General features: G+C 44.9%; 1 protein-coding gene across 5 annotated transcripts in view; it reads right to left on the reverse strand.

Moving 5' to 3' along the window:
• The window catches only part of LOC129827514 (myocardin-related transcription factor A-like), a 44,750-nt gene that overhangs the window by 8,713 nt on the left and 11,800 nt on the right, over nt 1-24,237 (reverse strand). For 2 of the 5 annotated variants that reach the window (XM_055888435.1, XM_055888440.1), the window contains exons 4-7: nt 14,619-14,684; nt 3,256-3,311; nt 3,031-3,106; nt 2,590-2,805 (exon numbers count right to left, since the gene is read on the reverse strand). In XM_055888435.1, coding sequence (XP_055744410.1) covers nt 2,590-2,805; nt 3,031-3,106; nt 3,256-3,311; nt 14,619-14,684 — 414 coding nt within the window. Of the gene's footprint in view, nt 1-2,589; nt 2,806-3,030; nt 3,107-3,255; nt 3,312-14,618; nt 14,685-17,385; nt 21,614-24,237 lie in introns of those variants that run through there. The other 3 variants (XM_055888466.1, XM_055888448.1, XM_055888456.1) reach the window with 3 other exon arrangements.

The raw sequence follows: 24,237 nt of genomic DNA on the forward strand, positions 1-24,237 counted from the left end.
CAAATGTATTCAATTTAAACAGAAATACCTTATTACATAAGTATTCAGACCCTTGCTATGAGAATCAAAATTGAGCTCAGGTGCATCCTGTTTCCATTGATCATTCTTGAGGTGTTTCTACAACTTGATTGTAATCCACCTGTGGTAAATTCAATTGATTGGACATTATTTGGAAAGGCATACACCTGTCTATATAATGTCCCACAGTTGACAGTGCATGTCAGAGAAAAAACCAAGGCACGAGGTCGAAGGAATTGTCGGTAGAGCTCAGAGACAGGATTGTGTCGATTCACAGATTTTGGGAAGTGTACCAAAATATTTCAGGGTCCCTAAAAACACAGTGGCCTCCATCATTCTTAAATGGAAGAAGTTTGGAATCACCAAGACTCTTCCTAGAGCTGGCCGCCCAGCCAAACTGAGCAATCGGGGGAGAAGGGCCTTGGTCAGGGAGGTGACCAAGCACCCAATAGTTACTCTGACAGAGCTCCAGAGTTCCTCTGTGTAGATGGGAGAACCTTCCAGAAGAACAACCATCTCTGCAGCACTCCACCAATCAGGCCTTTATGGTAGAGTGGCCAGACAGAAGCCACTCCTCAGTAAAAGGCACATGACAGCCCGCTTGGAGTTTGCCAAAAGGTACCTAAAGACTCTCAGAACATGAAAAACAAGGTTCTCTGGTCTGATGAAACCAAGATTGAACTCTTTGGCCTGAATGTCAAGCGTCATGTCTGGAAGAAACTTAGCACCATCCCTAAGGTGAAGCATGGTTGTTGCAGCATCATGCTGTGGGTTTGTTTTTCAGCGGTAGCTATTGGGAGACTAGTCAGGATTGAGGGAAAGATGAACAGAGCAAAGCACAGAGAGATCTTTGATGAAAACCTGCTCCAGAGCACTCAGGACCTCAGACTCTGGCGAAGGTACATCTTCCAACAGGACAACGACCTAAGCACACAGCCAAGACAACACAGGAGTGGCTTCGGGACAAGTCTCTGAATGTCCTTGAGCGGCCCAGCCAGAGCCCGGACTTCAACCCGATCGAACATCTCTGGAGAGACCTGAAAATAGCTATGCAGCGATGCTCCCCATCCAACCTGACAGAGCTTGAGAGGATCTGCAGAGAAGAATGGGAGAAACTCCCCAAATACAGGAGTGCCAAGCTTGTAGCATCATACCCAAGAAGACTTGAGGCTGTAATCGCTGCCAAGGGTGCTTCAACAAAGTACTGAGTAAAGGGTCTGAAAACTTATATAAATGTGATATTGCAGTTTTTATTATTAATAAATTAGGAAACATTTCTAAAAAACTGTTTTTTTGTTGTCGTTATGGGGTATTGTGTGTAGATTGATGAGGGGGGGAAAAACAATTGAATCCATTTTAGCTGTAACGTAACAAAATGTCAAGGGGTCTGAATAATTTCCGAATGCACTGTACATATACACACATACACTGAGACAGACACAGATGCACAGTATTTATATGATGTGTGACTGGGTCCGATGTGAGCAGAGTTCATATGAGATTGTATTCAGTACCTGTTCCGGATGACCTTCATATAGAGTTTCACTGGGTGGACTATTTTTGCTTATTCAGCAGATGTTTACATCACGCTAGTGAGAAAATTAGTGAACTGTGGCAATTGGAAACATTGGGGCTTGTGGAATGGTGGACTTCTTACAATAACCTGTTTGATGCTGTTGAAATGATAGAATAGTGTAGTGATCATGAGAGCTCATTTGCTAGTGTGGCTACATAATATGGAGCGGTACTGTGTCTGTTAGATGCTGCTGCATTAGTTACCTATGATGGCCTGCTTGATGCTGCAGCTTTAGTTACCTATGATGGCCTGCTTGATGCTGCTGCTTTAGTTACCTATGATGGCCTGCGTGATGCTGCTGCTTTAGTTACCTATGATGGCCTGCTTGATGCTGCTGCTTTAGTTACCTATGATGGCCTGCTTGATGCTGCTGCTTTAGTTACCTATGATGGCCTGCTTGATGCTGCTGCTTTAGTTACCTATGATGGCCTGCTTGATGCTGCTGCTTTAGTTACCTATGATGGTCTGCTTGATGCTGCTGCTTTAGTTACCTATGATGGCCTGCTTGATGCTGCTGCTTTAGTTACCTATGATGGCCTGCTTGATGCTGCTGCTTTAGTTACCTATGATGGCCTGCCTGATGCTGCTGCTTTAGTTACCTATGATGGCCTGTTTGATGCTGCTGCTTTAGTTACCTATGATGGCCTGCGTGATGCTGCTGCTTTAGTTACCTATGATGGCCTGTTTGATGCTGCTGCTTTAGTTACCTATGATGGCCTGTTTGATGCTGCTGCTTTAGTTACCTATGATGGCCTGCCTGATGCTGCTGCTTTAGTTACCTATGATGGCCTGTTTGATGCTGCTGCTTTAGTTACCTATGATGGCCTGCGTGATGCTGCTGCTTTAGTTACCTATGATGGCCTGCTTGATGCTGCTGCTTTAGTTACCTATGATGGCCTGCCTGATGCTGCTGCTTTAGTTACCTATGATGGCCTGTTTGATGCTGCTGCTTTAGTTACCTATGATGGCCTGTTTGATGCTGCTGCTTTAGTTACCTATGATGGCCTGTTTGATGCTGCTGTGTACAGGCAGGATGTTCTTGTGAATGAGCTCCATGGGGCCGGGCCGGTGGGAGATCTTGTCGTTGAGGTCGTCAGCCAGACGGGCCCTCTTCAGCTGCAGTTGTTTGGCCTGGAGGGAGGGTTCCACCGACGTCTCTGAACACACAGCACACAGCGGGTTAGCCAGCCAACAACCATCAGGCACGTGATCTTTATCAGGGAACCAGGAAATCAAAGCTGTGAGTTTCAACGTCAATGCTTATGTAATGATGCAGATACGAAGGTACAAGCACACAACACAGCTACCAGTTATGGCACTCAATATCAGCTAATGGAATGGAAGAGCAAACAATTGTGGGAATTTATTTTGTAGCCTACATTTGTCAGGTGCAGCACTCTGTGGCTCAGGGAGGGGGCGCTGTCTGAGAAACTCACCCTCCAGAATGTGCATCCTGACCAGCTCCGACCTCTCCGGCCGACTTCGGATCTTCCTCTTTAGGTAGTCTTCAGTCTGGGTGAGGGGAGGAGAGGAAGAGAAAAGAGGAAGAGAGAAGGGGAGAAATTATTCACTTTTTAACCAGTTCACCATTGAGGGTCAGTTTAAAAGTGTTCATCTGACAGACACCACAAAGAGTGAGAGGAGTATGAAGAGAAACTCACCCGCGCTCGCTCTAAACTTCGTCTCTGTTCGTGGAAGGCAGCTGGACTTTTCAGCGCTGGAGAGAGAGAAGACATTAACAGGGCAAAGTGTATGTTCATGCTGATGTTTAAAAAACAAGTGGTTAGAAACTTATGTCCTCATGTACCAGGCAATGACTTCATAATGTACTTTACATTTTACATTTGAGTACTCAAAACCAATAGCATATCAGTATGCCTCTAGTCATTCATGAGTCAAATAGCAGGTTTCCATTTTCATGGTCTGACAGTCACAAGGTGGGAATGGAATGGAGACATCAAAGGGTTCTCCCTGAATGTGATTTTCCACTGTTTGAGAATTACTCCAGCCACTAGATGTTGCTTCCCGGTCTATAGAATAATGCATGTACTGTATATTGAGCTAACATATAGGTACCCGCAGTACCTTGTTTCTGTGGGGAGAAGTGACATGTAACTTGCTTCTGCAGTCAGAACAGACAAGAGACAGCGATAAAGAGAGTGCTAGCTAGATATTCAGTCACACATTAGCTCTCCCTCTCTCCCCCCCCCCTCTCCCTCCCTCCCTCCCTGCAATGCACAGTGTGTGTTCTGACCGGGCGGGTCAGGTCAGCTGGCCTCAGGTCAGCATCGTAGTACCAGCACAAGCCTCAGTTCACCCGGTTGAGCATGAGCACATCACTGCCCTCATACCCCTAGGACTCTACCCCCGTACCCCCTAGTCTCCTGGACAAGTACATGACCGCCTTGGGCGGTGCGGTTCCAGCGCGCCTGTCTGTCAGTGAGGAGAGAGGAGCGGGAGGGCGATGATGAGGTCAGAGCCAAAAACCCCATTTATCTGCATGAGCGCCCGCATCACTGGCCTCCAACCCCCTCGCTGCTGACACACTGCCCTGCTGTTAGGGTACAAGAGGGACTGCTGCGGAGCAGTTATAACATGTAACTGCTCTGCTACACTACAGCCATCTCAAACGTTTGTTTATTCTTCCTCTGGGGTTGATTTGAAAATCCAACTATTGTAATGGAAGGGGGCGGCTCTCGGGGGCTGTGGGTGTTTAAGTGAGAAAGACACAGAGGAGAGCCAACCAGTAAAAAGCACAGCCCCCTTTATTATCAAGGCATTGTGCTGACAAGATCAAAGAGCCATTCCAGGATCTGAAGTCAGGAGGCCCTTGAGAGTTAGGTGTTATCCTGAGTAGTTTACATCTGGTTGAAGTCTGCTGTTGTGTTTTTATAGTGGAGTTGAACGTGTTTAGTCTGATGCTGGGTGTTTGTCTGTGCAACTAACTGTACAAGAACCCCACTTTCACTCTCTTTTTTCACTTCCTGTCTGGCTTCCTCCCCTTCCTTCTAGTCACAACACCCCGTTATGTAACCAAGACGTATGGGCTGAACAAAATGACCCTCATTACACCTTCTAATTGAATTGAATGAAAGATAATAAAACAATAATTGCTGTTGCTCTCATATTCTCATTGCATTAAAGAAGATTAGGGTGCTATGTTAATTAGGCATTCATTGTTGAAAGCGTTTTCTGAACCTTCCTTCGTCAAATAAATCAACCAACATGACTGCGAAAAATATATCTGGCCTCTTGAGCAAAACACTGTACATCCTGACCAAATGTACATGGTGAAAGAATCCTTCTCAGTCCTTCCCTGCGCTCCTAAATGGACTGACTGTCTGTAGCTAAGCTTATGAACATCATGGACCGTGATGGATTTATGCATCCAGAATAACGAGTCACCTAAGTGCATCTGTGAGCGTGAGGACGAGTGTTTCATGCATGATGGTGTGTGGATCACGTCTTCTCTGCAGTTCTACTAGTAGCAGCGTGCAATGTCTTAAAGTGGATATAAATAACATGTAAGGTAGGATATCACCAGGTCTGCTTATTATAGCCCAGTTTCACACAGTGTGACACAAACACACCCTTACACCACAGCCGGCAAACCATGCATGCAGTCGCACAAATATTGTTAATGATTCCAACAATGAGAAACAGTCATGATTGTTATTTAATTCAATACACGGTATGTGATATCACTAGCTATAACAGCCATCCAATAAAAACAGCTCATGTCAATCATATAAAACAATAAATCAACCGTCTTTAAACTGTCCAAAATGGACAATAAAGTATCTATTCTATTTTAAAGGTCATTTTGATTCCTGTAATTGAAGGCTTGACAATACGTTTCATTGTTATCTTGAATTAGACAAATGCTTCAAATTGCAAAAATCTAAATGTCTCTCCACAGAGACATGAGTGTGTGTGTCCTGAATATGCTTCACTGTTTTCTAGGTTAGAGCGTATACGCTATAGAAAATCCCATTATCTTGACTTTGTAATTCATTTTCATACACTCGTAACAATGTGCGTAAGCAAACACATGACTGTTAGCCAATGTCCTAGAATGTTATGTTATCCACCCAACAGTGCACATTCAGACTAATGTTTGTCTGGACAAAGAGCCAATTGGCTGAACACTATTTATACAAAAGTGTGTGGACATTCCTTCAAATTAGTGGACTATTTCAGCCACACTGTTGCTGATGGGTGTATAAAAATCGAGCACACAGCCATGAAATCTCCATAGAGAAATATTGTCAGCAGAATAGATTTACTGAAGAGCTCAGTGACTTTCAACCTGGCACCGTCATAGGATGCCACCTTCCAACAAGTCAGTTTGTCAAATTTCTGCGCTGCTAGAGCTGCCTCAGACAACTATAAGTGCTGCTTTTGTAAAGTGGAAACGTCTAGGAGCAACAATGGTTCAGCCGCGAAGTGTTAGGCCACACAAACTCACAGAACAGGACCGCCGAGTGCAGAAGCTCGTAGCTGACGTTGGAAGCAATGTCAGCACAAGAACTGTTTGTCGGGAGCTTCATGAAATGTGTTTTCATGGCCGAGTAGCCGCACACAAGCCTAAGATTACAATGCACAATGCCAAGCTCTCTATTCTATTTTAAAGGTCATTTTGATTCCTGTAATTGAAGGCTTGACAATACATTTCATTGTTATCTCGAATTAGACAAATGCTTCAAATTGCAAAAATCTAAATGTCTCTCCACAGAGACATGAGTGTGTGTGTCCTGAATATGCTTCACTGTTTTCTAGGTTAGAGCGTATACGCTATGGAAAATTCCATTATCTTGACTTTGTAATTCATTTTCATACACTCGTAACAATGTGCGTAAGCAAACACATGACTGTTAGCCAATGTCCTAGAATGTTATGTTATCCACCCAACAGTGCACATTCAGACTAATGTTTGTCTGGACAAAAAGCCAATTGGCTGAACACTATTTATACAAAAGTGTGTGGACATTCCTTCAAATTAGTGGACTATTTCAGCCACAAGCGTCAGCTGGACTCTGGAGCAGTGGAAATGTGTTTTCTGGAGTGATGAATCACACTTCACCATCTGGCAGTCCGACGGACGAATGTGGGTTTGGTGGATGCCAGGAGAACGCAACCTGCCCCAATGCATAGTGCCAACTGTAACGTTTGGTGGAGGAGGAATACTGTTCTTGGGGCTGATTTTCATGGTTTGGGTTAGGCCCCTTAGTTCCAGTGAAGGGAAATCTTAACGCTACAGCATACAGTGACATTCTAGCCAATTCTGTGCTTCCAACTTTGTGGCAATGGTTTGTGGAAGGCCCTTTCCTGTTTCAGCATGACAATGCCCCCACGCACAAAGAGTTCCATACAGAAATGGTTTGTCGAGATCGGTGTGGAAGAACTTGACTGGCCTGCACAGCAGGTGTCCACATACTTTTGGTCATGTAGTTACTTATCTCTGAGGCGGTGAGTAGAAATGTTGCAGGCCTCCGATTGAACCAGTCCTCCGGTCAGCAGTGATCAGAGGAGCCTGACACTGAGCATCGCCCCTACAGTTAACACTCATTTAGCTCGTCTCTTTTTCTGTGGTTCAAACAAAAACATTGCTTTTACATGAGACCACTTCCTCACTGCTCTCTGATTGGATGGAGTGGTGCCACCCTGGGATTGCATAAGACAGAGACTGTGTCCCAAATGGCACCCTATTCAATACAAAGTGCACTACACCAAAAATGTAAGAGGGAATGAGAGGAAAGAGAAGTAGCTGTCTGCACACTGACAGTATAAGGAGAACCTATTTTGAAGTGATACTCAGACCTAGAGGTTAAATATGTATTCAGGAGGGAAGCGAGAGGACAAGGGGTAGCGAAAGAAATAGTCAGGAGACATGATGACTCACCTGCCGTAAGGTGGTCCATTAGCAGACCAATGCCTTTCCCGTGACTGCTACTCTTTCCCTCTCCTATCCTCTGCCATCTCCTCACACCCTCCTCTCCTCTACTGTTCTCTGCCATCTCCTCACACCCTCTCCTCTCCTGTTCACTGCCATCTTCTCACACCCTCTCCTATTCTCTGCCATCTCCTCACACCCTCTCCTATCCTCTACTGTTCTCTGCCATCTCCTCACACCCTCTCCTATCCTCTACTATTCTCTGCCATCTCCTCACACCCTCTCCTGTTCTCTTCCATCACCTCACACCCTCTCCTATCCTCTACTATTCTCTGCCATCTCCTCACACCCTCTCCTGTTCTCTTCCATCACCTCACACCCTCTCCTATCCTCTACTATTCTCTGCCATCTCCTCACACCCTCTCCTCTCCTGTTCTCTGCCATCTCCTCACACCCTCTCCTATCCTGTTCTCTGCCATCTCCTCACACCCTCTCCTATCCTCAACTGTTCTCTGCCATCTCCTCATACCCTCTCCTCTACTGTTCTCTGCCATCTCCTCACACCCTCTCCTCTACTGTTCTCTGCCATCTCCTCACACCCTCTCCTCTACTGTTCTCTGCCATCTCCTCACACCCTCACCTCTACTGTTCTCTGCCATCTCCTCACACCCTCTCCTCTACTGTTCTCTGCAATCTCCTCACACCCTCTCCTCTACTGTTCTCTGCCATCTCCTCACACCCTCTCTTCTCCTCTTCTCTGCCATCTCCTCACACCCTCTCCTCTACCATTCTCTGCCATCTCCTCATACCCTCTCCTCTACTGTTCTCTGCCATCTCCTCACACCCTCTCCTCTACTGTTCTCTGCCATCTCCTCACACCCTCTCCTCTACTGTTCTCTGCCATCTCCTCACACCCTCTCCTCTACTGTTCTCTGCCATCTCCTCACACCCTCTCCTCTACTGTTCTCTGCCATCTCCTCACACCCTCTCTTCTCCTCTTCTCTGCCATCTCCTCATACCCTCTCCTCTACTGTTCTCTGCCATCTCCTCTACTGTTCTCTGCCATCTCCTCACACCCTCTCCTCTACTGTTCTCTGCCATCTCCTCACACCATCTCTTCTCCTCTTCTCTGCCATCTCCTCACACCCTCTCCTCTACTGTTCTCTGCCATCTCCTCACACCCTCCTCTTCTCTGCCATCTCCTCATACCCTCTCCTTTACTGTTCTATGCCATCTCCTCAGACCCTCTCCTCTACTGTTCTCTGCCATCTCCTCATACCCTCTCCTCTACTGTTCTCTGCCATCTCCTCACACCCTCTCCTATCCTCTACTGTTCTATGCCATCTCCTCACACCCTCTCATCTACTGTTCTCTGCCATCTCCTCACACCCTCTCTTCTCCTCTACTGTTCTCTGCCATCTCCCCACACCCTCTCTTCTCCTCTACTGTTCTCTGCCATCTCCCCACACCCTCTCCTCTACTGTTCTCTGCCATCTCCTCACACCCTCTCCTATCCTCTACTGTTCTATGCCATCTCCTCACACCCTCTCCTATCCTCTACTGTTCTATGCCATCTCCTCACACCCTCTCCTCTCCTCTACCATCTCCTCACACCCTCTCCTCTACTGTTCTCTGCCATCTCCTCATACCCTCTCCTCTACTGTTCTATGCCATCTCCTCACACCCTCTCCTCTCCTATCTCCTCATACCCTCTGCACTCTCTCCAACATCCTCCCTCTCTTATGTTGAATGAGACCCTGGCCGTGTTGCTTAGTCTGGCCCCATGCAGACTGGGGTTCTCTTCTGATCAACGTAAGAAAGGAGAAGTAAACATAAAAGAGAAGCAGCAACAGCATATATAATAAGGTTGAGCAATATATCCCAACAAAGCTGCTACTGTGACTGTCTAACACTGTTGCATTTTAACCACTCGGAAAGCATAGTAAAGAAATATTCTAACGTATCAAGGCTGTTAGTAGTAGAAGGAAATGCAAGCCTTTTTTGTGTTGGCCGCACATTGAATTCAATCCCGCTGCACACAACACTGTGTGCTGTTTCACTTGCTACCAGCAAAGGTTCATGGAGAGTGCCCATGAATGGAAGACCAAATGAATACTCTAGCCAAGTCTGACAACCACTACACACATCGGTCTGAACAGAGTGTGACTAAATTCAACGGCACCCTTTGTCTCAACATTTCTAAAAGGCGTAGATTTAAATTGGTATCTTCTCTAATACTCCAAAAGCATGGAGAATAGGCATTGTTAAATAGTTGTCTAAACGCTAAGGTGGTCTGTGTCAAACCATAAGACCTACCCCTTGTGTGGTTCCCTACAGAACAAGGAAAATACAGTGGGGGAAAAAAGTATTTAGTCAGCCACCAAATGTGCAAGTTCTCCCACTTAAAAAGATGAGAGAGGCCTGTAATTTTCATCATAGGTACACTTCAACTATGACAGACAAAATTAGAAGAAAAAAAATCCAGAAAATCACATTGTAGGATTTTTAATGAATTTATTTGCAAATTATGGTGCAAAATAAGTATAAGTAGCCTAGTGGTTAGAGCATTGGGCTAGTAACCGAAAGGTTATCCCCCAGCTGACAAGGTACAAATCTGTCGTTCTGCCCCTGAACAAGGCAGTTAACCCACTGTTCCTAGGCCGTCATTCAAAAATAAGAATTTGTTCTTAACTGACTTGCCTAGTTAAATAAAGGTAAAAAAAAAAAAAAATAAAACCTTTTGAAATTACAGCACTTTTTGGACATAAAAATAGCTGTGCAGTGACGCTCCCCATCCAACCTGACTGATCTTGAGAGGCTCTGCAAAGAAGAATGGGAGAAACTCCCCAAATACAGGTGTGCCAAGCGTGTAGCGTCATACCCAAGAAGACCCGAGGCTGTAATCACTGCCAAAGGTGCTTCAACTGAGTAAAGAGTCTGAAAACTTATGTAAATTAGATATTTCCATTTTAATTTTGAATAAATTGGGATGTTGTGTAGATTGATGAGGGAAACAATTGTTTTAATCCATTTTATAAAACATCTGTAACGTAACAAAATGTGGGAAAAGTAAAAGGGTCTGAATACTTTCCGAATGCACTGTATATGTGGACATCTGCTCGTCAAACATCTAATTCCAAAATAATGGGCATTAATATGGAGTTGGTCCCCCCTTTGCTGCAATAACAGCCTCCACTCTTCTGGGAAGGTTTTCCACTAGATGTTGGAACATTGCTGCGGGGAATTGCTTCCATTCAGCCACAAGAGCATTAGCGAGGTCTTGTGGCTGATGTTGGGTGATTAGGCATGGCTCGCAGTCGGCATTCCAATTCATCCCAAAGGTGTTTGATGGGGTTGAGGTCAGGGGCTCTGTGCAGGCCAGTCAAGTTCTTCCACACCGATCTCGACAAACCATTTCTTTATGGACCTCGCTTTATGCACGGGGGCATTGTCATGCTGAAACAGGAAAGGGTCTTCCCCAAACTGTTGCCAAAAAGTTGGAAGCAGGCCTCCCGGGTGGCGCAGTGGTCTAGGGCACTGCATCGCAGTGCTAACTGCGCCACCAGAGTCTCTGGGTTCGCCCCCAGGCTCTGTCGCAGCCGGCCGCGACCGGGAGGTCCGTGGGGCGACGCACAATTGGGCTAGCGTCGTCCGGGTTAGGGAGGGTTTGGCACGGTGTTTCCTCCGACACATTGGTGCGGCTGGCTTCCGGGTTGGAGGCGCGCTGTGTTAAAGAAGCAGTGCGGCTTGGTTGGGTTGTGCCTCGGAGGACGCATAGCTTTCGACCTTCGTCTCTCCCGAGCCCGTACGGGAGTTGTAGCGATGAGACAAGATAGTAATTACTAGCGATTGGATACCACGAAAATTGGGGAGAAAAGGGGATAAAACATTTTTAAAAAAGAAGGAAAAAAATGTAAATAAAGTTGGAAGCACAGAATCGTCTAGAATGTCATTGTATGCTGTAGCGTTAAGATTTCTCTTCACTGCAACTAAGGGGCCTAACCACGAGAAACAGCCCCAAGAACATTATTCCTCCTCCACCAAACGTTACAGTTGGCAGAAAGCATTCGGGCAAGCAGGGTAGAACTTTGACGAACTGACTTGTTGGAAAGGTGGCATCCTATGACGGTGCCACGTTGAAAGTCACTGAGCTCTTCAGTAAGGCCATTCTACTGCCAATGTTTGTATAGCTGTTTATACTCGATTTTATACACCTGTCAGGAACGATGCACAAACTTTTGTATATACAGTTGAATTCGGAAGTTTACATACACTTCGGTTGGAGTCATTAAAACTCGTTTTTCAACCACTCCACAAATTTCTTGTTAACAAACTATAGTTTGGCAAGTCAGTTAGGAGATCTGCTTTGTGCATGACAAGTCATTTTTCAAACAATTGTTTACAGACCGATTATTTCACTGTATCTCAATTCCAGTGGGTCAGAAGTTTACATACACGAAGTCGATTGTGTCTTTAAACAGCTTGGAAAATTCCAGAAAATGACGTCATGGCTTTAGAAGCTTCTGATAGGCATATTGCCATCATTTGAGTCAATTGGAGGTGTACCTGTAGATGTATTTCAAGGCCTACCTTCAAATTCAGTGCCTCTTCATTTGACATCATGGGAAAATCCCAATAAATCAGCCAAGACCTAATAAAAAAAACCCAGAACAACAGCAAAGGACCTTGTGAAGATGCTGGAAGAAACAGGTACAAAAGTATCTATATCCACAGTAAAACGCGTCCTATATTGACATAACCTGAAAGGCGCTCAGCAAGGAAGAAGCCACTGCTCCAAAACCGCCAAACTATGGATTGCAACTGCACATGGGGACAAAGATCGTACTTTTTGGAGAAATGTCCTCTAGTCTGATTAAACAAAAATAGGACTTTATTTGGCCATAATGACCATCATTATGTTTGGAGGAAAAAGGGGGATGCTTGCAAGCTGAAGAACACCATGCCAACCGTGAAGCACTGGGGTGGCAGCATCATGTTGTGGAGGTGCTTTGCTGCAGGAGGGACTGGTGCACTTCACAAAATAGATGGCATCATGAGGACGGAAAATTATGTGGATATATTGAAGCAACATCTCAAGACATCAGTCAGAAAGTTAAAGCTTGGTCGCAAATGGGTCTTCCAAACGGACAATGACCCCAAGCATACTTCCAAAGTTGTGGCAAACATGGCTTAAGGACAACAAAGTCAAGGTATTGGAGTGGCCATCACAAAGCCCTGACCTCAATCACATAGAACATTTGTGGGCAGGACTGAAAAAGCTTGAGCGAGCAAGGAGGCCTACAAACCTGACTCACTTACACCAGCTCTGTCAGGAGGAATGGGCCAAAATTCACCCAACTTATTGTGGGAAGCTTGTGGAAGGCACAACACATAACCCGGTCTGGTCAATCCTCACTAGCCAGATGAAGCTAGCTGGCTGGCTGCTTATAACGTTAGCTTTGGGCAACAGGGTTAAGTAGCTGGCTTGCTATTTATTTTCATGAACCGAATTTCAATAGGTGAACAACAAGTGGCAACCTAGCTAATACTTACTCACAAGGATTCCTAAATCATTGCTACGAATAATGTAAATGACTGCAGTTTTTACTGGTCATTGTTTTCAGACTGGTTGTATTGGTGCTACCTAGGTACCAAGCTAAAGATAGCTACCCCAGAAGTTGCAGTCAAACAGATTATGCTTAATTACCAACGCGGTATTGAAAACGAAAGCCAACATCACCCACGACAGAGAATGCTTGATTGTCAAGGGCAATGAATTATATTATCTTTGCTTTAATGGATTTTGCATTCGAGTTGTCTCGCTGAAATTTTGTTACTCTTTCAAATTACCTCTTTCAAATGACTGCTTGACTTATTGACTGCTCGATCCACACAGCAGACATTGTGGGCTAGTTTAGAAATGCTGTGTGGTACGTATAGCACAAAATTTTACGTGGCGTCATTACGTCATGTACCTTTGTTATATAGGTATGCACGTCAGCTTTGACATGGGTTTTGTACAATTGGGCGTTAAACTAGACATAGGTCGATACGTGCATTTTTATCTAATTTCGGCCGATAACATTTAAGTCATTTAGCAGACACTCTTATCCAGAGCGACTTACAAGAGCGACTTACAAATTGGAAATTTCATACATATTCATCCTGGTCCCCCCGTGGGAATTGAACCCTGGTCCCCCCGTGGGAAATGAAATGAACCCACAACCCTGGCGTTGCAAGCGCCATGCTCTACCAACTGAGCCACACGGGAACGATATGTTCACCGATATATCGTGCATCCCTAATATAAGGTCCAGGCAATCTATACAACTATTAAGATCTGATCATTTGAAAATATTTACATGATTTTATTCATGAATCGTGTAAAAAACAGTAACCCCATGTGTTCAAAGACTAAATATAGTACAATACAGAAACAGCCGTAGTTCACAAACAATGAGTTGAATCATATCAGGTTACCTGTATTTACTATGTTGATACCAAATTTCATATATTTACACCAAACAAAATGTGTTCTGTGGCGCATTCTGATATTGTACTAAATATAGTTAGAGGACGTAAATTGGTTGAAAAAAAGGTTCCTGGAACTAACTAGTGTGAAACAGAGAGGAAGTCTATCTTAGTAATGTAAACATTCATTGACTGTGCAATGAAAAGAACAAGTGTAACAGCTCAAAATTAAATGTGGCAATGAATTAAACGCACAGGCCCCAGTACACACGGAATGAGTTTAGCATTCAAAAGTCAGAAGCAGAGGAAGGAGCTCGATCCACTTTGAAGACTGACAACGGCATTTCTCAGAAAAAAGACGGTGCTGATTTAACCACATGCATAATCATCAGGATCTCTAGAACCTTAGAACATGAAGCAAAGCATTGAGATGTGTAAAGCCATGTAAGATACTTTACGGTTGTATATTAAGTGCCTGCTTTGAAACAAGTGAGGTGACTACTATAGGAGTAGCTTTCCTGATTCTTATACACGTGAGGATAGGTCAACAAACTCTCCATTCACTTTGAAAAGCAAGCTAATGAAGTGAGGTAGCAGCTAGAGGAAGGGGAGATTGGTTTGAGGATGAGGCAGTTTGACGGACGGGAGAGTGTTACTTACGTGGCATGATCCCCTGGCTGACCAGTTCCTCACGGGTCCGTCTCTGCTGGAGTTTGAGCTGGAGCACTGCATAAGAGGGACAGCAAGAGGCCAGGTGAGTACACTACAGACAGAAGCAGCAAGGGCAACAACCAATAGTGAAAACCCAAACGCCCTACAGTCAGTTTCCGCTACGTGCTCTTCTCCTTGGGAGGAAATACAAGGCCGGTTACAGCCGTAAATTCATATAGTGTATCTTTCTGGGAGGTAGAAGCCAAGAGTTGAAGAGTACCCTACTCACTGCTCTTCTGGCTCTCTCCTCTCTCCCTCCCTCAGAGTCGTCTGACAGCCGATACAGAGGTTATCATCAGAGGCAGGGAGGAGAAATAGCGGGCAGACGGTCCCTGTCACACAAACACACACACACACGCGCTTCCTGTTTCTACATTCAAACAGCAGCCGGGTTGTCGCGTTTTGACAACTTCTACCACACAGAGAGAGATAGAGAGGACGACACTTCCGCATGGCTTGAACAATGCTAATGCAGAGGGCTTCTTGTAAAAACAGGAAGGCCCACATTCACCACTCACAATTCAAAATAGAATGAGGTGATATATTGAGAGGAGGTTATGTACAGATAAATGGTAACACTTCTGTACTTACTAAATGTGTATGACATGAATAAATGTGTCTTGCTAACAGCTGCCTAATCTCAGCTAGACAAATAGAACGAACACAGAAAGCTATTGATGGAGACCATGTTCTCTGCATCACATCATCATTGCTATCCAGTGTTTACACTTCAGCCTCAGTGAGCTGAGTGGACTCATGTAAGTGATTCCTGTCAGATGTGAGGTAAAGTAAACCTACATCTCAGTACGCGCATAAGCAGTTTTCATGAAATTAGAGATGTGATACTGTACATGCGAGGGGAAGTTAAGCAGTTACAGTATACTACATAGCCATACAGTATGTGGCCTGGTGTTCATGTGTGAGAGTATGATTGTTGGACCAGTCCATTGTACTGTACACAGTGATGCTTGTGTGCACCTCCTGAGGTAGCTGTGTTTGTAGCTGGTCTGCTGCCTACATGTGAACCACAGGGAAGCATACTGACTAATAGGTCAGAGTGAGATCAGTGTGGGCGATGTGGGACTTCTTTCTCATGGTTTCCATCTCTCTCTGAGCTCAGCCTCTGCGGTTTTTCACATCTCTGACCAGCGTCAACATTTCTGACAGTCCTGGCTGTCGCCACCTGGGCCAAATCATCCTCTTTTCTCTTATATGGCTGCTTGACGTAGGACTCCCAATAGTACCCTCGACAGGAGACGAGATTAAATGGGTTCACGGGGGGAGGGGGGGGACACACACGCACAAACACAGACACTCCTCCAGCGACAGATGATTTGCTAGTTGTGCCAATGACTGACAGGGGAATGATGCCAGCTGCTTATACAGAATCTGTTCCAGGCAAATGCTCACTCTGAAATGCCACAATTTGAATTCATTACCGTTCTCAGTACCTCAATGTGATGTAAACGAGAACATTACATTTTCCTACCACCTGCCCCTCTTCATATCTCCCTCTGTGCTCAATTTATACATTGTCGCCTTTCTCTGTGCGTCACTGCAAAACTTCCGGTGCACTTTTTCTACATCGCCTATTCAATCGTTTACTTCTTTGAAAATATTTTCAAAACTTTCCATTCCCAACCCTGAGATGAAACCCATCCTCAACCTCTCCCTGCTGGTTTCTATTTGTGTACCACACTGTAATATCTGGGAACTCTATCTCTCTGCCCGGCCCAGCCTGTTGAGTTACAGGGAATATTACTGTAAATCACCCGACACTCAAACTGCTCCGAAGCAGAAATCTAAGGCCTGGGCTCGGCCTGGCTGCATGAGGGGACACATGTGAACAGACACCCTCCTCAATCAGGGCCAAGGTATGCTGTCCACCTTTGAAACTCTGAAGTAAGACCGGCTGCCAAGGCAGGTGCCTGTGGGTTACCACATCGTACAGTGTCTCTGAAAGACTGCACGTCTCGGTGCAAATAACTTCTCGGTAAATCACAGTCTGTCTCAATGGTTCCAAGTCCGTCTCAATGGTTCCAAGTCCATCTCAATGGTTAAAAGTCCATCTCAGTGTCTCAAGCCTGTCCCTGTTTTCCCTCAGTGTCCATCTGTGTTTTAGTATCTAAACCCGTCTCTGTGTGTAACACTAAACACCACAGTATCTTCATCAGACTCAGTATTTCTCACCTTAACTCAGTGGGCCAGCGTATCTGCCTCACAGCACATTTATGTTTCTCTAAAAGTCAGTGTGAGATTCTCAGTGTGTCACGACTAAATCTGTTCAGGCTCTTTTCGCGCCAACTCAGTTGGTGTCACGGCCCTGGCTGCACCCACAGGTGCCTGAGCATTGTCCACTGGGCACAGAGTCCTGGCGCTGCCCCATCTGCACCGGGGCCAGAAGGTCCACTTAGTATCTGACCAGCAGCCCAGAAGACACCAGACACCCACTGAGCCGGCCTGAGCAGCATAACTCAATACACACGATTCACTGAGAAAAACTCAACCGTTTAGCTGGGTGTGTTTTATGGGGAGCTATGAAACAAAAGCCAAGTAGGAAGAGTAAGGATAATAATTCTCCATAATGATGCTATATCAAAAATATTTGTTAAAAAAAAAGATATAACCAAACAAAGATATCAATAAAACCATATCTTCCACACCTCATATTATAAAGAGTTTGTGTGTATCTGTGCGTGCGTAATATGAATCCCACCTTCCCTCAGGCTCTGACAAGCCCGGCGTTCTAACTCCAATCGTATGCGTTGCTTATCCATACTGTTGCTGATTGGAGGGGGCCCAAAAGAGGTGGGGTCTGTGTGAAGGGTCGGGTTGGTGTCCAGCATGGTGATCAGGTTCAAAACAATAAATAATTATTACTGAAAGACGGTGGTCCCATCAAATAAATACATTAAAATAATGTCCAAATACATTCAAATGTAACAAAAATAGAATTCTCTGTTCAGCTCAGTCCAATACAGTCCAGTCAATATGGATTACCACGTTTGTGATATCTTTTGGAAAAGTCACAGAGATTCTGCTAAATATATTAATGCAGGATATCGCCCGATGGACCAAAATAAGAGCATCAGAATAGAAATGGTCCTTGTACAAGTGACAAAAATCATGAGAAGATTGAAGTTTTCCAAAAGTCCATATAATGTGCTCTATACACAACTCTCTTCTTTCTCGTTTTTTAGCAAACAAAGTTCCGAATAGTTCAGAAAAATGGGCAAATCTTATTGAAAAAAACAAAACCAAATGAAAAAGATGGGGAAAAAGAAACACTGGCTTGCAGTGGAAATGTACAGCTGCTATGAGTTTCAAGAGCCAGTATCTACTGCAGCAAGACGAGTGAGTGAGGTGAGTGTGTGGGTCTGTGAGTGTGTGTCAAATGCCTGTGAATCCTTGATCAAGCACTGTCACAGCTGTTGCTGCAGCCACTCACTCCGCCATTGACAGACACCGACACACTTCAGCTAAACCTTTTCCTCCTAACCACAATCAAATCTTCCCCCGTGGCACCTGGGACCTCTGCTCATTAGTGACAACACACCTGTGAGCTTTGTGCACAACCTAGACGCCCCAGACTCAACTGGTGGACTGCGGTCTGGATCCGGTCCCAGAACGGGGTCAATACAGGCCGCGGTCCAGACTACAAAATAAATAAATATAATCTCAGCAAAAAAAAAAAAAGTCAACTGCGTTTACTTTCAGCAAACTTAACATGTGTAAATATTTGTATGAACATAAGATTCAACAACTGAGACATAAACTGAACAAGTTCCACAGACATGTGATTAACAGAAATTGAATAATGTGTCCCTGAAAAAAAGGGGGGGTCAAAATCAAAAGTAACAGTCAGTATCTGGTGTGGGCACCAGCTGCATTAAGTACTGCAGTGCATCTCCTCCTCATGGACTGCACCAGATTTGCCAGTTCTTGCTGTGAGATGTTACCCCAATCTTCCACCAAGGCACCTGCAAGTTCCCGGACATTTCTGGGGGGAATGGCCCTAGCACTCAACCTCCGATCCAACAGGTCCCAGACGTACTCAATGGGATTGAAATCCGGGCTCTTCGCTGGCCATAGCAGAACACTAACATTCCTGTCTTGCAGGAAATCACACACAGAACAAGCAGTATGGCTGGTGGCATGGCATTGTCATGCTGAAGGGTCATGTCAGGATGAGCCTGCAGGAAGGGTGGAGGATGTCCTCCCTGTAATGCACAGCGTTGTGATTGCCTGCAATGACAACAAGCTCAGTCCGATGATGCTGTGACACACCGCCCCAGACCATGATGGACCCTCCACATCAATCCCGCTCCAGAGTACAGGCCTCGGTGTAACGCTCATTCCTTCGACGATAAATGCGAATTCGACCATCACCCCTGGTGAGATAAAACCGCAACTCGTCAGAAAAGAGCACTTTGCCAGTCCTGTCTGGTCCAGCGACGGTGGGTTGTGCCCATAGGCAACGTTGTTACCGGTGATGTCTGGATAGGACCTGCCTTACAACAGGCCTACAAGCCCTCAGTCCAGCCTCTCTCAGCCTATTGCGGACAGTCTGAGCACTGATGGAGGGATTGTGCGTTCCTGGTGTAACTCGGGCAGTTGTTGTTGCCATCCTGTACTTGTCCCGCATGTGTGATGTTCGAATGTACCGATCCTGTGCAGGTGTTGTTACACGTGGTCTGCCACTGAGAGGACGATCAGCTGTCCGTCCCGTCCCCCTGTAGCGTTATCTTAGGCATCTCCCAATACGGACATTGCAATTTATTGCCCTGGCCACATCTGCAGTCCTCATGCCTCCTTGCAGCATGCCTAAGGCACATTCACGCAGATGAGCAGGGACCCTGGGCATCTTTCTTTTGGTGTTTTTCAGAGTCAGTAGAAAGGCCTCTTTAGTGTCCTAAGTTTTCATAACTGTGACCTTAATTGCCTACCGTCTGTAAACTGTTAGTGTCTTAACGACCGTTCCACAGGTGCATGTTCATTGAACAAGCATGGGAAACAGTGTTTAAACCCTTTACAATGAAGATCTGTGAAGTTATTAGGATTTTTACGAATTATCTTTTAAAGACAGGGTCCTGAAAAAGAGACATTTCTTTTTTTGTTGAGTTTATTTTTTGGAAGAGAGTCGGGCATTGACCCCTGGTATCATATAAACACACATAAGACATGGAAACATTTGTAGAATTGCAGAAAATTTGCTTTAAAAAGCAACAGAATAAAATGCTCTGCCCCATGCAAAATGTGTAGAATTGTGGGAAATTAGCTTTAAAACTGCAAGATTTTCTCTACGCCAACAGGAGGGTTGTGTACAGTTTGGGGTCACATGGGTTGCAAGGTGGGGGTTTGTTACTACGCCGATAAATGACAATATCCATCCGGACCTTTGCCCCCTAGGAGATTTGTGGGGCCGGAACTTCTCAAATAGCACTTGAGTACTCCTAATGTAGGCAGACAGTATAATGGCCTCACAAAGTACCCTGATGTAGACAGACAGCATAATGGCCCCACACAGTATCCTGATTTAGGCAGACAGCATAATGGCCCCACACAGTACCCTGATTTAGGCAGACAGCATAATGGCCCCACACAGTACCCTGATGTAGGCAGACAGCATAATGGCCCCACACAGTACCCCTGATGTAGGCAGACACCATAATGGCCCCACACAGTACCCTGAGGTAGGCAGACACCATAATGGCCCCACACAGTACCCTGAGGTAGCCAGACACCATAATGGCCCCAGGGAAGAAACTGCCACCACACAGATCCCCAAACAGAAACACGTGTTGTCCCAAAGCCAGGACTGGGTCTTTGACGGTTTTGGTCTTCACTGTTTGACTTTTGTAAGCAAAACATTTGTTAATACAAGAAGAGTGAGAACAGAGAGTGACAGAGTGAGAACTTTAAAATGTGAAACACGTTTTGGTCTGCCACTTCTCATTAAAACATCAATGCTAATCAAAGCCCTAAAATCATTTTCTAAAGATGAAGTACAAAAACTGTCAAAACAGACATTTAAAAAAAGAAATGCAGCCTACAGCTGTGTGTACTGCCAAAGTTACCATTTGTATTCACTTAATGGTGGATCAGGTGAGCTAAAATAAAGTCGGGAACTAGCCTGGGGGTCATAACAAAGAACTATGTGAGGTAGAGAAAATCCCCAGGGAAGCTCTTGTTGATTATTATTGGCATTCGCTTTGTGTTTTAGAACAGATTTGTGTAATGGCCTAGCTTTAGAGAACCGGCCACTAAAAAGGTGAGCATAAGAGACTATTTACAGATGCCAACAAACTGTGTGTGTGTGTGTGTGTGTGTGTGTGTGTGTGTGTGTGTGTGTGTGTGTGTGTGTGTGTGTGTGTGTGTGTGTGTGTGTGTGTGTGTGTGTGTGTGTGTGTGTGAGAGAGTGAGTGAATGAGTGAGAGATGCTGGAATCAGGATGCACAATCCTCAGGCAAAGCCCACTTTGACAAGGAAGGGGAAAATGAATCAAGACTCTGATCCCCCTTGCTGCAGATAAGGCACCAACCATATGCTTGCAGGGATAGTCCTGCGTTTGTGTGTCTGTCAGAAATAGTGATGATAGGAAAAGCTAATTACTCACAGGGGCTCAAAGCATATCCAAAATACCTCAAATTGCATTCTGCTGTTTCAGTGAAAGTGGTAATAATCCATGTTAATCAGACACACAAGAGCTCCCTGTGGGCATCCTCTGACTACTAGATCAGTGATGGTTAGGCTCAGAACTATGCAAGGTCAACTGTAAGTTAACAATCTAGGGTCAAAATCAGCCCATAGCCCAGTACTAAATGCAAACCAATTCTCGCTATTGCCAAACAATCCAACAAATTCCTTGCTGATAAGCCCCAAAGAAAACACGAAATAGCTCGAGAAAAAAAACTCTGTGAGGCTACTTAAAATAAAAAAGTAAAATAATCATATCTCCTAGAAGCGGTCTTGGGGGGGGGGGGGGCGGGGGGGTCTTTAAATGGAAGCGCTAGGACATCGCTGAGGAGAAATTATGATCTTCAGAGCCAGAGGTTTTCTTTGAGACTGTGGTCCCAGCTCTCTTCAGGTCATTGACCAGGTCCTGCCGTGTAGTTCTGGACTGATCCCTCACCTTCCTCATGATCATTGATGCCCCACGAGGTGAGATCTTGCATGGAGCCCCAGACCGAGGGTGATTGACCGTCATCTTGAACTTCTTCCATTTTCTAATAATTGCGCCAACAGTTGTTGCCTTCTCACCAAGCTGCTTGCCTATTGACCTGTAGCCCATCCTAGCCTTGTGCAGGTCTACAATTTTATCCCTGATGTTCTTACACAGCTCTCTGGTCTTGGCCATTGTGGTGAGGTTGGAGTCTGTTTGATTGAGTGTGTGGACAGGTGTCTTTTATACAGGTAACGAGTTCAAACAGGTGCAGTTAATACAGGTAATGAGTGAAGAACAGGAGGGCTTCTTGAAGAAAAACTAACAGGTCTGTGAGAGCCGGAATTCTTACTGGTTGGTAGGTGATCAAATACTTATGTCATGCAATAAAATGCAAATGAATTACTTAAAAATCAAACAATGTGATTTTCTGGATTTTTGTTTTAGATTCAGTCTCTCACAGTTGAAGTGTACCTATGATAAAGATTACAGACCTCTACATGCTTTGTAAGTAGGAAAACCTGCAAAATCGGCAGTGTATCAAATACTTGTTCTCCCCACTGTAGGCCTAGAGCCTATACTGTATGCATCTCCGTTTTCATTTGAAGCATCTTCTTATCCTTCACTTGTTTGTAACAATTACAAAAACACTGGCAACTTTGTATTTGTAGTCAACTTTGTTCTGATGTTATCGGCGGTCACAGAGACAGATAATCATCTGGTTTCTATGTTTAGCGGAGATCTGGGTATAAAGTGAAGCAGAAGGGGAACAAAAGCATCTAACGACGCACTTAGCTGTTAAGAGTGGTATGAGGCAGTCGGTAAATAAAGAGCGTTTTGAGGTGCAACTTTAGTAACAAGGCTTTTGGGAAACAGCTTGGAAATCTAACCATGCTACTACGAAGGTTCTAACGATGAACTTAATATGCTTTTTGGAAACTGGGCCCTGGCATCTCAATATCTGGTGGGCCTACTGTGTTTGAAACAAGATGGAGTCCACATTCAAACCGTTACTGCTGCTGCCTTCACACCTCTTCATCGAGGTCTTACTCAGGAGGAAGGGTGTGCGGTAAACAAGTCTCAAATTAACTCCTTCTCTCTGGGCCTGGGCTCCAGAATGTGAGCCCCCCACCACCAAGCCTTCCCCTCGGGCTGACTGTTTTAAATAGTAGGCCAGCTGGCTATGGGGGCTATATCCAGCTACCCTTAACTGGTGCAGACGGCAGCTAGGGTTACTCAGATATCCCTGCACACACACAACCTGACTCCACACATATCTTGTGTTAAGGATCTAGAACCTGTTCAATATCCTCAGTGCATTTGAACACATAAAAACCCAAGTTTACACTGAAACAGACATTTCGATTACATTAAGAGAATTTCCAAGGTTTGAAAATGAACCTCATCTCCTGATTCATAGGACATGATGCATACATGCAAATGTCAATATATATGTGATGTGCCACAGTACTTCAGTTCCCTGTCCTTCCTCTAATGCTGTATGGCCACTTGTAGTGTTTCTGTCAGCCAATAGATGGCAGCGTGTATCATCCCAAACGACACTGATATTTCTAATAGTCCACGATGTTCAATCCAGCTGCTGTGTACATCTGGCAGCATGTGTTGTTCAGGGCCAGAGATGAAAGAGCAAGTAGGGTTCATAGGACTTCAGGGTGATTAAACTCTTATGAACTCATTGTGCAGTCATCCTTACTGTCACTCGCGTCACATCCCTTATTCCTGGTCAATCACATTCACAGTACATGAGGTCAGCTATATGGTTCAGGTGACAAGGTTTTCCACTAATAATTCACAGTTGAAAAAAATACACATTTTGGACTGATAACAGTGGACTTTATATGCCTCTTGATCTCATCTCTCTCACTCTTTGCTGCCCCGCGTTCATAATCTTTTTCCTCCCTTCCCGTCATTCCCTTCCATTAATCTCTGTTCTCCCTCCTCTCATTTGACAGCCTTGATTACCATAGATGTGTAAACATATCAAAATATGAACAGATAAGGAATTGAGGATATATCTATGTCAAGAACATAACTTCCGACTGCTATTATCCCAAAATCCACATGCCAACACCCACACGATTATAGAAAAACACACACATCACTCAATCGGTTTATTATTCTCTGCTACGTAAGGCTCCTCGAGCATGAGTGTTTCAGATAAATGTCAGGAAGACACTTCTGTTTCCATGTTAACAACTGACTTCTTGGAGGGTTCGGGATAAAGTTTTTTTGCCTAGTGGGAGATCTATCAACGTCCCCTTCAGCAGGGCATTGACCCTGGATGCTTCTGTTGGATGACTGGTATGATGTAGTTGTTGAGCGGCTTCACTGAAAGTATATGGTATGTTTCGGATATTCAATTTTAAAAAACAACAGTGTGTGTGT

Source organism: Salvelinus fontinalis, chromosome 2 (assembly GCF_029448725.1).
Source record: "Salvelinus fontinalis isolate EN_2023a chromosome 2, ASM2944872v1, whole genome shotgun sequence".
Classification (NCBI taxonomy): Eukaryota; Metazoa; Chordata; class Actinopteri; order Salmoniformes; family Salmonidae; genus Salvelinus; species Salvelinus fontinalis.